The sequence below is a fragment of the Propithecus coquereli genome, unplaced genomic scaffold (genome assembly GCF_000956105.1).
Source record: "Propithecus coquereli isolate 6110/MARCELLA unplaced genomic scaffold, Pcoq_1.0 Scaffold65, whole genome shotgun sequence".
Taxonomy (NCBI): domain Eukaryota; kingdom Metazoa; phylum Chordata; class Mammalia; order Primates; family Indriidae; genus Propithecus; species Propithecus coquereli.
The window spans coordinates 6,967,196-6,980,354 of NW_012152507.1; the positions used below are offsets into that span (position 1 = coordinate 6,967,196).

At 41.6% G+C, this 13,159-nt stretch overlaps 1 protein-coding gene across 2 annotated transcripts in view; it reads left to right on the forward strand.

Moving 5' to 3' along the window:
• The window catches only part of AMOTL1 (angiomotin like 1), a 93,872-nt gene that overhangs the window by 14,784 nt on the left and 65,929 nt on the right, over positions 1–13,159 (forward strand). For both annotated transcript variants that reach the window (XM_012660076.1, XM_012660078.1), the window contains exon 2: positions 11,405–11,554. In XM_012660076.1, coding sequence (XP_012515530.1) covers positions 11,405–11,554 — 150 coding nt within the window. The remainder of the gene's footprint in view (positions 1–11,404; positions 11,555–13,159) is intronic.

Here is a 13,159-nt window from a genome sequence, read left to right on the forward strand (position 1 = left end):
ATATAGCCTACATAAACAGAAGCTCATTGGGTCCTCAATAATTTTTAAGTGTAAAGGGGTCTGAAACTAAAAAGTCTGAGTGCTGTTGGTACAGTGGTAAAAGCCATAGACTCTGGAGCCAGCGAGGCTGGGCTTAAGTCCTAGTTTTGGCCCTTACTAATTGTGTGGCTTTAGTCAAGTTATTCTCAATGCCTTAGTTTCTTCATCTGAAAAATGGGGATAATCCTCACTGAGTTGTTAAGAGAATTAAGTGAGTTCATGTGAATCACCCTTCACATATAAAATTCTCAGCAGTGTTTGGTTACTACTATTTACCTGTAGTTGATTTGCCTCCAGAAAATTTTATTTTGCAGCATGTTTTCTGCTATTCTCCTTCATCAGCGTCATGGCTGACGATAAATTAGGCTGAGATTTGTAGTGAACTTCGTGAAATTGTACATGGAATTTTTGTGCGTACATTCTCCTAGACCTAGGGAGGGGCTCTGAAGCTTTTGACAGATTCTTTTAAAGAGGTACCCATGATCCCAAACAGGAAGGCCAAAGAAGAGAAAGTGGTAAGTGTAGCCCCTAAGCACAGTTCTAGATCCTGTGTGTGTGCTTTGAAATGAACGTGGACACAGGTACCCCAGCTCACCACCCGCACTGCCTTGAGCTTGCCTGTGTCACTGCATTTCTGCACTGTTTGGCAATTATCTGCTTTATATGTCTGTCTGTCCCGATAGACTGTCAGATCTGGGTCTCATACCTAGCACTGTCTTGCCCTGGCAGGTACTCAGTGTCATATGTCTTTGTGGAATGAATGGACAAATGAATCAGTGAATAATGCTGCTTTTTTCTGCTAATCAAATTCACAGATCCACGATCCTTTGTAACTCATAGGAGTTATAAAGAACCTAAATACTATTGCAAGTACCTACGTGTTTTGAAATATCATTTAAATCCTGTGGAATGCTTTGGAGCAGTCAAAATTGAGTTTGTGTGTCAGCCTTATGGCCGTGAGCTGTGTGACCCAGGGCATGCCCTTCCTGTTTTTGTTTAGGTACAAAGGAGATAATGAAACCTAATTCTCAGGGATGTGAGGATTACCCGAGATGTTTATATCATGTCATGCTCAGTAATACTACTTTCTATGTCTTCCTTCCCTGTAATTAGATAGTTACTTGTCTTACATAGACTCCTTGGCTATAGTTGGCCATATAACCAACTAAAGTGTAGTTCACATTAACTCACTTAAATCCTCGTAACTCTCTAAGGATTATTCCTCATTCTTAGCCAAGGATTTTTGAGTTTCAGATTTATAAAGCATTTATGTATAGTATGCTAGGCATTTTAACAGGCTTTATCTTGTCATGTTATTGAATTAGATTTTTTTTTGCTATTATCATCTTGCTACTGTATCTTTGTAACAGTATTATAGATGTAACTAAAATAGCCTTATTCCCATACCTGGTCATTCAGGTTAGCAGTTATAAAACACAGGGCACTAAAATAATTGACTTCAAATCTGAATTTATTAAAAAGTGACAAATTACATGAAGAATTCTTCACTTTACTAAAGGAGTTAATGCAGGTTGTTTGGTTGGTTGTTTAGTTTTAGAAAGAGCTAAGTCTCCTTTACTTATTCGTCATTATTCAGATTTATTAAATCCAGCACATTTTGTACTTAAAATGTGATTGATTTACAAAGTTTCAGTTTACCACAACTTTTCAGGAGTGCATATGTTTGTTGTGTAAGAGTTTATATGGCATAGAAGTACAAGCTTCCCAAACCTGACTGCATTCAAATTGTCTATGAAGGATGGTCAAAAACTTCATTTCTGGTCTATACTAGTGGTGAGGCCATTGTTGTAGGTCTGACATGGGGACGTGAAGTGACACTCGTAACAAACTCCATGAGTGGTTCTGACACACTGCAGGTTTGGGTTCATTGTTAAAGTGGAAACGCCATCATGATAATAATATGTGGCCAGATGGAAAAGAGGGAGAAGAGTGGTTTCATTAGTTGTCTTGGTGTTCTGGTGATTGGCAAGGAGTATGCTGCTATTCCCCTAAGCTTTTGTAAACATTACACAAATAAAATAGTTCTGGATCCTTCTCTGCTGCATCCATGTGGGGAAGGAAACTTTTCCAGTATGTTTCCCCTTTATCTTACAAGCAAGAGCATTTTATTAAAACTCCCCTAATTTTAGTGTAAGAAATTAGGTAGGGAAAAAGGACTTGGAATTAGTTTGCATTATTGAGGGGTCTTTGGAGGGCAGAATGGTGTAGTAAAAAGAGTTTTGCTGAGAGGGGCTGTGCTGCCACCTAGTTTTGTGACTCTGGGCATTACTTAACCTCTGTGACCCTCAGTATCTCTATCAACAAAATGGGAATAGGGTGGTGATAATTAAGTAATATAATTTTTATAACATCCCTGCACTAACAGACTTTCAGTAAATGGTAGCTCCTATTGTTATTAGTTAAAGGGATCCTTTTATTACTAAAGGGATATTTAGTTTCTTGAGGAATATTGGTTGCTTTAAATTATGTAGTTCATTTGTGAGCCCATATTGACTTACGAGCTGGGTTGAGTGTGATTAGAAGCCGTGTACTTGCCTCGAGAGAGTCCTAGGCCTTGTACGATGCTGCTGCCTGACAGACATCCCAGTGTCGCCCAGCTGCAACAACACACTCTAACAGGATCTGGAAAGCTGGAGGAATTTGGTGGGAGACAGGAAATGTCTGAACTGCTCCTCTCTTAGTGGAGGCGAGAGAGGGAGCTTTGAGGAGCATAATTATGCAGCCATATTGTCGTTTTATGTCCAGGGTTTATTTCAAAGCTTTCCACCCTGTTTGTTTTCCTTTGTTCAAAAAAATATTAAGTGCTTACTGTCTGCATGCACATTCAAGCAATGGAGCTTATATGTTAGTAATACTTGTTCCCTCAGTGGGAACACAGTGTGTGCCAGAGCCACCCAAAAGAATACTTTTATGGTCCAGAGATACTTCTAGACAGTTGTGAACAAATGAGTTACAATTAAAGATAATTTAAATTTCAGTAATATTTATTAAAAGTTATCTGAGGAAAAGAATCTGTGGAGTCCAGGTACTTGTAGTCTTTTCATTTTAGGTAAGTTAAACACCAATTATATCATCATAAAACATGAATTGTAATGTTAATATGTACAGTTTGAGTCAAGATATTTAAGTGGCCTTTGGATTTTTTGTTGAAATCCAAATTTAAGAATTACTTTCTCTTTGCAGATAAAGGCCTTTTATTATGGATACTCTCACTGCATACTCACTGTGACTCTGTGTGGTAGGTAGGACTGGGAATATTCCTGTTGTTTTTTTTTTTTTTTAATGGTAAGTGAGTGGAGAGATCTCCTGCCTCTGCTCCAGCGCCCAGACCTGTGAAGGAAGCCTGAGCAAAGGTTCCATTTAGGGCACAGTCCCATGGGCTCAGAGCTGCCTGCTGGGGTTGAGGAGGAGGATAGAGTGCCTTTCTCTAAAATGTGAGTTTGTGCTCAAGAGACAAAAATCCCTGCGAGTTTGTTACTTCTAACATCAAGTACAAAGCCCTTCTGGGATTGGAGCTTATAGTTAACGTGTTTTAGGTTTTTTTTTTCTCCAGCAGCCTTTACCTTGGTTTCCTGAGTAGTTCCAAGGAGACCTTAAAAAAGACTTATCTTTGAGCTAAGTTCTGTAGTACTAAGTATACATTTATAGCTAGTTATTTTTAAATGTATCTTTAATTTATATGTATGTGTATATATATACATATCAAGCTAATATATTTATTGAATCCCCACTATGTAGTAGAAACTCTTAGGTACTGTGAACATATGCAGATGACTCATTGATTCAATAAATATGTGTTGAGTACTGGCTGTGATCTGATTTCTGCTAGTGACTGGACATACAAAGGTGAATGAGACGTGGTCCCTGCTGTTATAAACTTGTAAGTTAAATGGGCGTAGAAAAAAATAAGCTAAATACACAGGCAGTTTAATACATTGTGGCATCAGTGTGCCTAGAATGTTATGGGAGCACAGAGTAGCATACAAAAATTTGGGGGAGGAGGGGAAGCTGACTCACTGGAGGAAGTGGCACCAGAATAGAGCTTCAGAAGACCTTTCAATAGTCAGAATGTGTATTTTAGCATTTGATATGTGCCAAAGTAAGAATTTTATAGACTCGTAAGAGTAGAAAGGCCTTCCAGCTGAAGAAAACGTTGGAGAATGGCAATTATTTTTCTAAGGTTTGTGCAAAGGATGGTTGGGGCAATATACACAAGTTGCTATAATTCAAGGCAGATAGTGCTAAGTCTGTGGTACTAAGATACAAACAAAATGCTGTGACGGAATGAGGGTCAGAAAAATTAATTTTTTTTAAAATATAAGTCTCCCTAAAATAAGTCTCTCTTAAAATATAAGATTCTTGATGGTAAGCAGCACAAAGTGACTGTGGCTAACTTAAGCAAAAGAGGAATTTATCGGAAATAAGAGGTCTGTCTGCAAAGTATCCAGCCATGTAATGTGAAAAATAGAGACATTTACTGAAGAAGATACACGATACAGGAAACATTGTGCATAGGACAATGATGCATCAGTCCCCTTCAAAGTAGGCACCTTGGGACCTCGCACAGGTCTTCCAGCATCTCTTAACCTAACCCATGCACGTTCAGCATTCTCAGGTGTTCTGCTTGTTGCAGGCCTTCCAGAACGTGGATCACTTTCAACAGATTCTTGACCATCTTTGAAGCATTCGTGCCACACTTCTATTTGCATTGCACTCATTGCATTGTCCCCCAAAGCCTTCTAAATCATTCGAATAGTTTCTGAAGAGGAATGTTCAAGTTTAACACAAAATTTGATGCAGATGTGTTGCTTTACTTGATCAGTCATTTTGAGTGCGTCGGCCACACAGTACACATGCTCACTCAAAGGCCTCTAGCGCCACTGACTACCACAGTGAAGTTGTCATTGTTCACGCATGCACATTACAGTCCACTCTCCTTGGCTGCCAAGTTATATAGATGTTGTACAAACCATTCTCGTTAGATTAACGATGGCTGGATACTTTCTGGACAAACCTCATATATTGGGCAGCTCACAAATTGATGGGAAGGCTCAGAAAATGGGCAGGATTCTTAAGCAAAGATACACTGGGAACACAGCCAGGGATTTGCTGCTTATCTCCTTAGCATGAGGTCACCATGGAAACCACTGCTACTCCTGGACTCCTGGTGATAGTGCTACTATGGATAATTTATCAGCCCCTTTTTGTCTTTGTGTCATTTTCTCAAGATTCAGTGAATATCCAGTTGACTGAGCCCAGGTCATCCTAACTGCTGGAATGGGGAAGGGACCCTCTGGCTTCTGTAGTGGAAGGTAGAACCTGCCCCCAAGACTCACACAGTGTGTCCATTGTTCCCTAGCATTGAAAGTATTCACCTTGGTGATTGCCTAGCAGGAAAGGCATGTGGTAGGTAGTTGGAAGTTAAACCACATAATCTCTAATTTATTTTTCAGTTCTATAGTATTACAAAAATGATGTACTAATGCTTCTAACATCTCTCCCCTCCTCCCAATAAATAACTGGATTCTGGGTCTGCAGATGTAGCTTCATCTTCCTTATCCATAGCTAAGCTACACTGATCTCTCTGTTCCTTAAAGAGGTGAAACACTTCCATGACTCAGTCCTGTGCTTCTGCTTTTCTCATGCTGGATTGATCTTCTCTCACTGTCACCCTCTCCCCTCCTCCAGTTCAGCTCACATGTCTCTTTCTCTCCTTGTCATCGCAGCTCCATATTCCTTCCTTCAGTCAACAGGTACTAATGAATTACTCCTGGGCCTCCAGAGCATTATGTCCCTGTAAGAGAGCACTTACTCAGCAATGGCAATGAAATTTGGGTACTTGTGTTCATGTTGGGCTCTGGAACCAAATCACAGTATCCTAGGGCCGAAGACTATCTTACTCATTTCTTGATATTTATAGCTCCTATCACTGTGTTCTCTTGAACTCAATTGTTCATTTAAAGGTTAAGCATATGTTCTGCATTTTAGTTCACACTGATAATATCTCAGAGATATTTCTGAGTAAGTATTATAAGGTTAAACTTTGGACAAGTTCAAAGTTACTCATCACACATCCTGCATTGAGAAAGTCTAAATTAAATAACTATCGATGTATAAATTTCACTTGTTTTCTAGAATAGATGTATTGGTCCAGGGATTATAATTCAAGTTTGATGCCCGTTTGGAAGACCATACCATGTAGGGGTTGGAATTCTGGGAAACTCCTCCTCCCAACCCCCCACGCCAAATCTGGGGTTTCGATTATTGGTTCCTTGGGGAGAAGAGAGTGAAAAAACATATTCCAGTGTGTGTTTTTGGTTTAGTGGTGGAGATTCCTATTTTCTTTTTTAAACTGTTGTGTGTTTCATGCAGCTGTTTGCAGAGGAGGGTATCATTGCCTGTCTATGCTTTACACAGGTCTCAGGTACCCAGATTGTGGCTTGGCTAATCCAAATAAGCTGGCTTGTTTTCACATGAGGACTCATGAACAGACTAAAACATATTTTTCAGGTACTGGTCATAGGGTTTCCAGGCCCCTTCTAAGCATGGTTTCCAGGGCATCTATCTACCTGAGCACAGTACTCCACTCCCTAGAAAAACCTCGAGTTTTGCCAGAATCTAAAGGCTTGATTGCTTCCACTTAACTTTGAGGCTGCTGGCACACTCAGCAAATTCCTTAGCTCTTTCAAAGGAAAGGTAGAAGCCACAGAATTGTTTGTTGCTGTGGTTAAAATTTCTATTGTAAAGTTATAGGAGGCTATTCTAATCTAGACAGTGAAATCGTTTTTAAATGTATTAGGAGGTTTTGGATTACATGTAGCTGGCAGAAAGTTTTGCCTTTTGGTGACAAAACACCTGGGAGTCGTTTTGCAGTTAGTGATGTCTTTGAGGAATGGTGTCTGACCTGCAGACCTCAAAGCACCAGTATCATCTACAAAGTAAGTGCTCCCTCCTCTTAGGGAACTGAAAGGTCCAGGAATTATCTGGAACTTTCAGATTGGTTTTGAAGGAATCTTTGACCTTTCCTTTAAACTCTTACTTGGTAGTGAGACTATTCCAGAGGATAATGCCATGTTCTTGCCATCAGTCAGCAAGTAGTAAGAGGACGTACACTTACATACTGCGTACTTGTAGAAATTAGCAAGTACACGGGATGGTGCCTGCCTTCAAAGGGCTTATGTCTTTACCAGGGCAATGACACCAGCCTAGTAGCTATATGAAAGCTGCTATATTAAATACTAGGCAGTTGAAGTTCAAATGCCAAGTTTTGTGTGCTCGGGTCATAATCGTGGTGATAGTTGAGGGAAGGGAGGCCAGTGTGTGTGAGGGGGCAGTGGACATTGTAGAGGAGGTAAACTGCAGAGGTATTAATACATTTACTGGGATGAACTTTAAAGTAGTTGGGGCTGCATGCAAAGCCAGAGGATGGCACTTGGAGAATGATGATGCCACGTTCAGGGGATGCTGGGGTGCTGAGGGGACCAGCAAGGCTATGAACAGCTATGGGGGAGTGGAGCTGATTACAGATGCCTTGATAAATACACAAACTCCAGCCCTGAAGTTATAGCCCAAATGGCTGTGTGTGAGGGAGTGGCATTCTGCAAGTGGAACTTCAGGATGGAGGTTTCCCAGTTGTGTGTGTTGGATGATAGTGGGATGAGTTTCATATCCTCCGGAGTTTAAACCTAAAGGAACCTTCCGAGCCTGTCATATTGGCCTGTGGACAGATGCAGGAGCTGATCGTTGGGAATTAGTGTTCCAGTGGCAGGTGAAGCAGAGGAGCAGCTCACCAGGGTTCCTTGTTGTGCCTCTTGCCTCCCCAGATAGCTCACTTCATTTTACCTTAATTCATTTTGCCTTCAACAATGAGGCCGTTTGTTATTGCCACTACTAAGGAAAGAAAAAAAGTCTTGTTCAGGGTCATGTTACCTAAAGGCCCCTGGACAGTTACAAAGAAAGGATGCAACCATAATGGGGAAGAAATTTTCAGTGCTTCAGAAGCAAGCCCACAACAGTCACGCTTAGAGAGAGAGAAGCAAAGGAGTCTTCTGTTCACAGATGACATAGAGATTATGTAAAGAAAAAGGAGCCATTCATGGCGAAATGGGTCATAGTCAATACACAGCAGAAATGTCGAACACTTAAACTAGCATTTTAGAATTTCACTCTTGGTTGGGTGCGGCATCTTTAGATTTCTGCCAGAATAGGGCCCTAGGGGCTGCGTTTGCCTCTCGCCAGCAAGAGACTTCCTGGAGAGCCGACTCCTTCACTGACCTTAGCTTGTTTTCCATGGCTTTTGCCACTTTCCTCATGCAGGCTAAAGCTGAGTGAGTGGTAATCCTTAGACAAGGTGCTGAGCTGAAAGAAGATAGTCACTCGCTGAGTCTAGAGGGCCTCATTTGGGAATAGTCTTTATGACGCCCCTACACGCAACTACACTGTACATGTTACACACTGTTGAGCCAGCAGAGACCTTGACAAACTGTAGGCCCCCTGAAAACTGGCACTGTTACTTATTAGTCCCTGGGCCCGAGCCAGGCCCTGCAGGGGCTTTCTGGGTGGTGGTGGTATCTGGGAGCCGTCTGTGGTTTCTCGCAGCTCTTGCTCCCAAATATGAATGGCTAACAAAGAAAACAGCATTCCCCCTCATGCCAAAGGTTCCTTTCAGTTCCTCATTTCAGGTATCCTTGACTCTGTCAGTTAGGTCATGGGCCCTGCATTTTGCCTAAGAAAAAAAACTCAATTTATGCTATAGGAGTTCCCAGTGAAGACAGTGAACTAAAAGTACACGGGGGCTGGGCTGGGCCTCCCTTAGATTTTCGATCTATGGCCCAGGAATCCGGTGCAGACTTTGTGAAGCACAAAGTGAGAAAACTGGTGGTTAAAGTGATTCCTCCAGGCTGGGTTTATGCTGCGATAGCTCCCCTGGCTGTCTCTTAGCTTCAGTGGAGCGGATGGTACTTGGGCCTGTCTGTCTGCAGGGCCTGTTCTTGTCATCTGCTCAGCTGTCCTGCCTTTCTTCAGCACTGAGGAGTGGTGGGCAGCAGTGGGAATGTGACTTGGTGAACATGTGGGTCCCCAAGTGTGTGTGGAAAAAGCAGACGTCCTAAGTGATCATTGCCACATAGTTGGGCATCCTGTCCTTCAGTCTGAATGGGGCTGTGTGTCTGTGAGGTGCTTCGGTTCTTTTATAACATTGAGGGAAAAATGGTGAAAGGTGGCCTATCTTTGGTGTCCTCTGTGCTGAGGCCCCTCTTTAAGTACTGCCCTCTGTGTGTAGTGTTCTGTGGCTCTTGAACCTACTCTCAGTTGGCAGGCCATGGGGTAAGGTGTGGAAAAGTAACTCACACCAGTGTTGCAGTAACTGTGAATGGCTTAGTGCAGGGGTCCATGCTGACTTCCATATTGAAAACACACACACACACACACACACACACACACCCACCCCTGCATCTTCTTTATATGCATACACACTTACATATATACGCGCATATCTTTTTCTTAGTTGGGTCTCAATTTTATTAACAGTTTGCTTGGTTATTATTTAAAATTATTAGTCGTGTGACTGGGTGGTATTACCCAAAGTTGTAATATGCTGGCACATACTATTCCTGACTCAGTATCTATTTTAAGAAGTCACAACACTTTCATTGACTGAAGCATATGGGCTCTCAACTCTTCTCTTATTCCGATTTGGTGGGGAGGGGTGGAGGTGAACGTACAGAAAGGTGATTTTTTTTGCCTATGTGTGCTGTTCTCCCTCTAGCTTAGTGTACCTTTGGCTGCACATTGGGATCGTTTGTAGAGCTTTATAGAATGCAGATGCCTTGGTCCTATCTCCAGAGGTTCTTATGGAATAGGTCTGGGTGAGTACTGGGATTTTCAGTTTCCCGGGCGATTCTTGTGTGCAGCCAAGGTTGCACCTGGCACCTCTCTAGTTTTCCACCATTTTCCACCTACCCGAAAGGAGAAGCCAGGTCAGGATTTGCCTTTGGATTGAGGCCATCTATGATGCCTAATTTTAGCCCTAGACTTTTAGATTCATAGATGTAGAGAATGAGAGCCAGAAAGAGGCTGAGTTTCTTTCAGGGTAGTCCTTTGCAGGTGGGCCAAAAAGAAAAGGCTTGACTGGTCCTGTCTTACGTGCTGGAACTGTAGTTCTAGACTGATCTTCGTACAATGTGCCATTCATATTGTTTATATTCATCTTTAAGGTGAGAGTCACAACCACATTTATTTTAAATTTACAGATAAATATCCTAGTTGTCAAAATCTTTTTTCTCTCTCGTCCAAACATGCCTGTGACACATGTGAGCATACATGCAAATACTATTTCACGTGTTGAGGTACATTTCCATCTAATGGCCAATCAGCATAATTGCTTAGTCACTTCTGCTAGCTTTGGCCTTGTGCAAGGTGACTATATAACAAACCTAGCCAGAAATTTCAAATTACCTGTTTGAAGAAATTGCTGAAAAACGTTATTTTTCTTATAGTGCAATTATCTTTCAGGCAAGGATTTTAATAAAAAGAAAAATTGTATGACTCTTTCCCCAGAGTAAACTAAGTTACTTTTGCCAAAAAAAAGCCTTAAGGTTGGTGCCCCTGCAGAGAAATCAGTGCAGAGAGGGAAAAACAGCCTGGGCCCATCCTGCTGAATGTTCCCACGGATGTTGTATGTGCAGTATCAGTGTTATTGTGGTGGTATCTCATGTTCAGTGACTGAAGGACTGAATACAGTGTCACATTTAATTGGAACAGGAAGCACACTCTGGTTTGTGTGTGAAGCAGATAAACTGAAACTGAAAGGCCAGCGCTTGGCAGAGGACCAGAACCCGTAGCCCCAGCTCCATGCTGCAACATGAGACTCTAGAAGCCTTTGAAGGGGAAAGTGCTCTGTCCTGCACTGGGACATTCTCTTGATAACACATGGGCTGGCAAAATGACCACCCCTCTCTGTATCTCTTCTATATTTTAGAGACAGCCACCTCCCTCCTTTCTATCCCCACCTTGACCGTTCCTGACTTTGTGACACGTTCACCCCCAGAGGACTTGACTTTGACTGGTGGTGCGTCTGCTGCCCTTGGAACCGGGTTGCGTGAAAGCATTCGTGCCTTCTCTCAGCATGTCTTGAAGATGGTTATGTTGATTTCATGGGTCATTTTGGTGGGTGGCTGGACTTGTGATAATCCTGAATAGTAACTTAGGAATTTTATGAATCAAAAAGACAGAGCTCCCACTGCGAGTCGAGATGTGGGCGAATGCCTCGTGGGCCCCTGTGAGTCACACAGGAAGGAGGGAGGGCTTTGTTGGCACTCACGTTCACTTTGCTTTCTCTCCCCAGGTCTCCCTCCTGTTTGTTACAGCCCCAGTAGTCCTGGCCAGATTCCAGAAGACCCCAACTACTTTGCCCCAGACTTTCAGCTCTATTCTGGGAGGTATGAGGCATCTGCTTTGACAGTGGAGGCAAACAGTAGCATCAGGGAAAAAGTTGGTAAGTCCTTTTACTGGCACTTGTGTGGAAAAGCAAAATGATCTTACATTTCTCATTTTTAGCTCTTTTACATGATTCAGATTTTTCTGTATTCTCTAATCTTGTTTTAAAAATCAGCATGCTGGATTATTGGTTGTTTCTGTGTTGATAGGTCCCTTATTTTTAATTATGTGGTGCTATAGTGTTAACAGACTATTTTACTCTAATATGTGACTCTAAGAGAGTCATACCTAAGTATGTAAGAACTTAAGCATTATACCATTTTTCCCATAATTTTTCTCTATCTAATTCCTAAATGCTTTTTCCTACCCTTTCTCAGAATCTTTCATTTCCTTTTTCTTTCTCTGCTTTTATTTTTATCTGTTTTGGTAAATAATTCAGGAGTTCAAAAGAAATAATTCAAAACTAAAGTAGGGAAGGAACTGTCTCCTTTGTAAGAACTTCCTATCTATTTTTGAGGGCTTTTGAGACTGGTAAAACTATGAGGTTATCTTTAAAACTACTTTAGGGAAGGATGTCATGGTTCTTGCCAAATGTGCTTATAACTCATTTTTCTCTTACTTCAGTGAAAAAGTTCAATAGTTTTCATGCTTGTTGAGATCCAGTCCTTTATTATTCATCCAAATAAATCGTTTTCCTTTGGAAATATATTTTTATTCAAGTATTATTTAAAAATTTTTATTCTTGCTTGAATGTGCTTATTCCAGTAAGCCTTTGAGATCGGTTACCCTCAGGGTAAGGACGATGTCCTCTTTACCCTCATAACCCAGCACCTAGCCCAGTGCCTGAAATATAGTAGGTTTGCAGTAAATATCTGTAAAGGGAATGAGTGGACCAATCCACAGTCCAACCCACATTGATCTCTCTCTCCTTGGGTTGTTCATCGTTTATTACAATTATTTGACAATTCATCTTGTGTGGACTTTTAATAATTTGTTTCTATTTAAAACTTTTTATTATTGAACTTGGGTTTATATCTCAGTTACAGTATACATTCTCGGAAGTGAAAGAATAAGTGTGAATTTACTTTACGTGTGTTCCTATGAGGTAGCTATGAAGCTACCATTTTTCAGAGGAGTGAGTTTTAGAGAAACCACAGAGGCGAGATTTTGCAGGGGGGTAGGTGACAGGGAGATCCATATGATCAAAGTAGAGCTTCAGGAACCAGTCTGTAAAATTTTTAAATTTCCTCAGCAATCATGTCCTGAATGCCTTCTGTGTGTCAGGGCAGGGTTGTAGGCACTGGGAGACAGCTTGTGGATACAGCAGACAAAACTCTGCCCTCTGGAGCTGAATCTGGTAGAGCAAGAGAGGTAGGTAGTCAATGTAGTAGGGACTGAAAGGACAAGAGGCCAGAGGCAAGAGAGACTGGGAAGGAATTCGGATGTCTAAGCAGCTGGAAAGGAGGACAGGGCCCTGCGGAGTGGCTGAGGGTGTGGGAGAAGGGACTGGTGCGGAATGTGTTGGTGCAGAAACTGGGGCTTGGATCCAATGTCTAACTATCACAAATGTGAAATTTTTTAATAAAAATTGGGGGACCAACATAGAGTTGCAGTGTTTTGCTTTTGCAAGGATACTAAGCATGTCATCTACTGTTATATACCT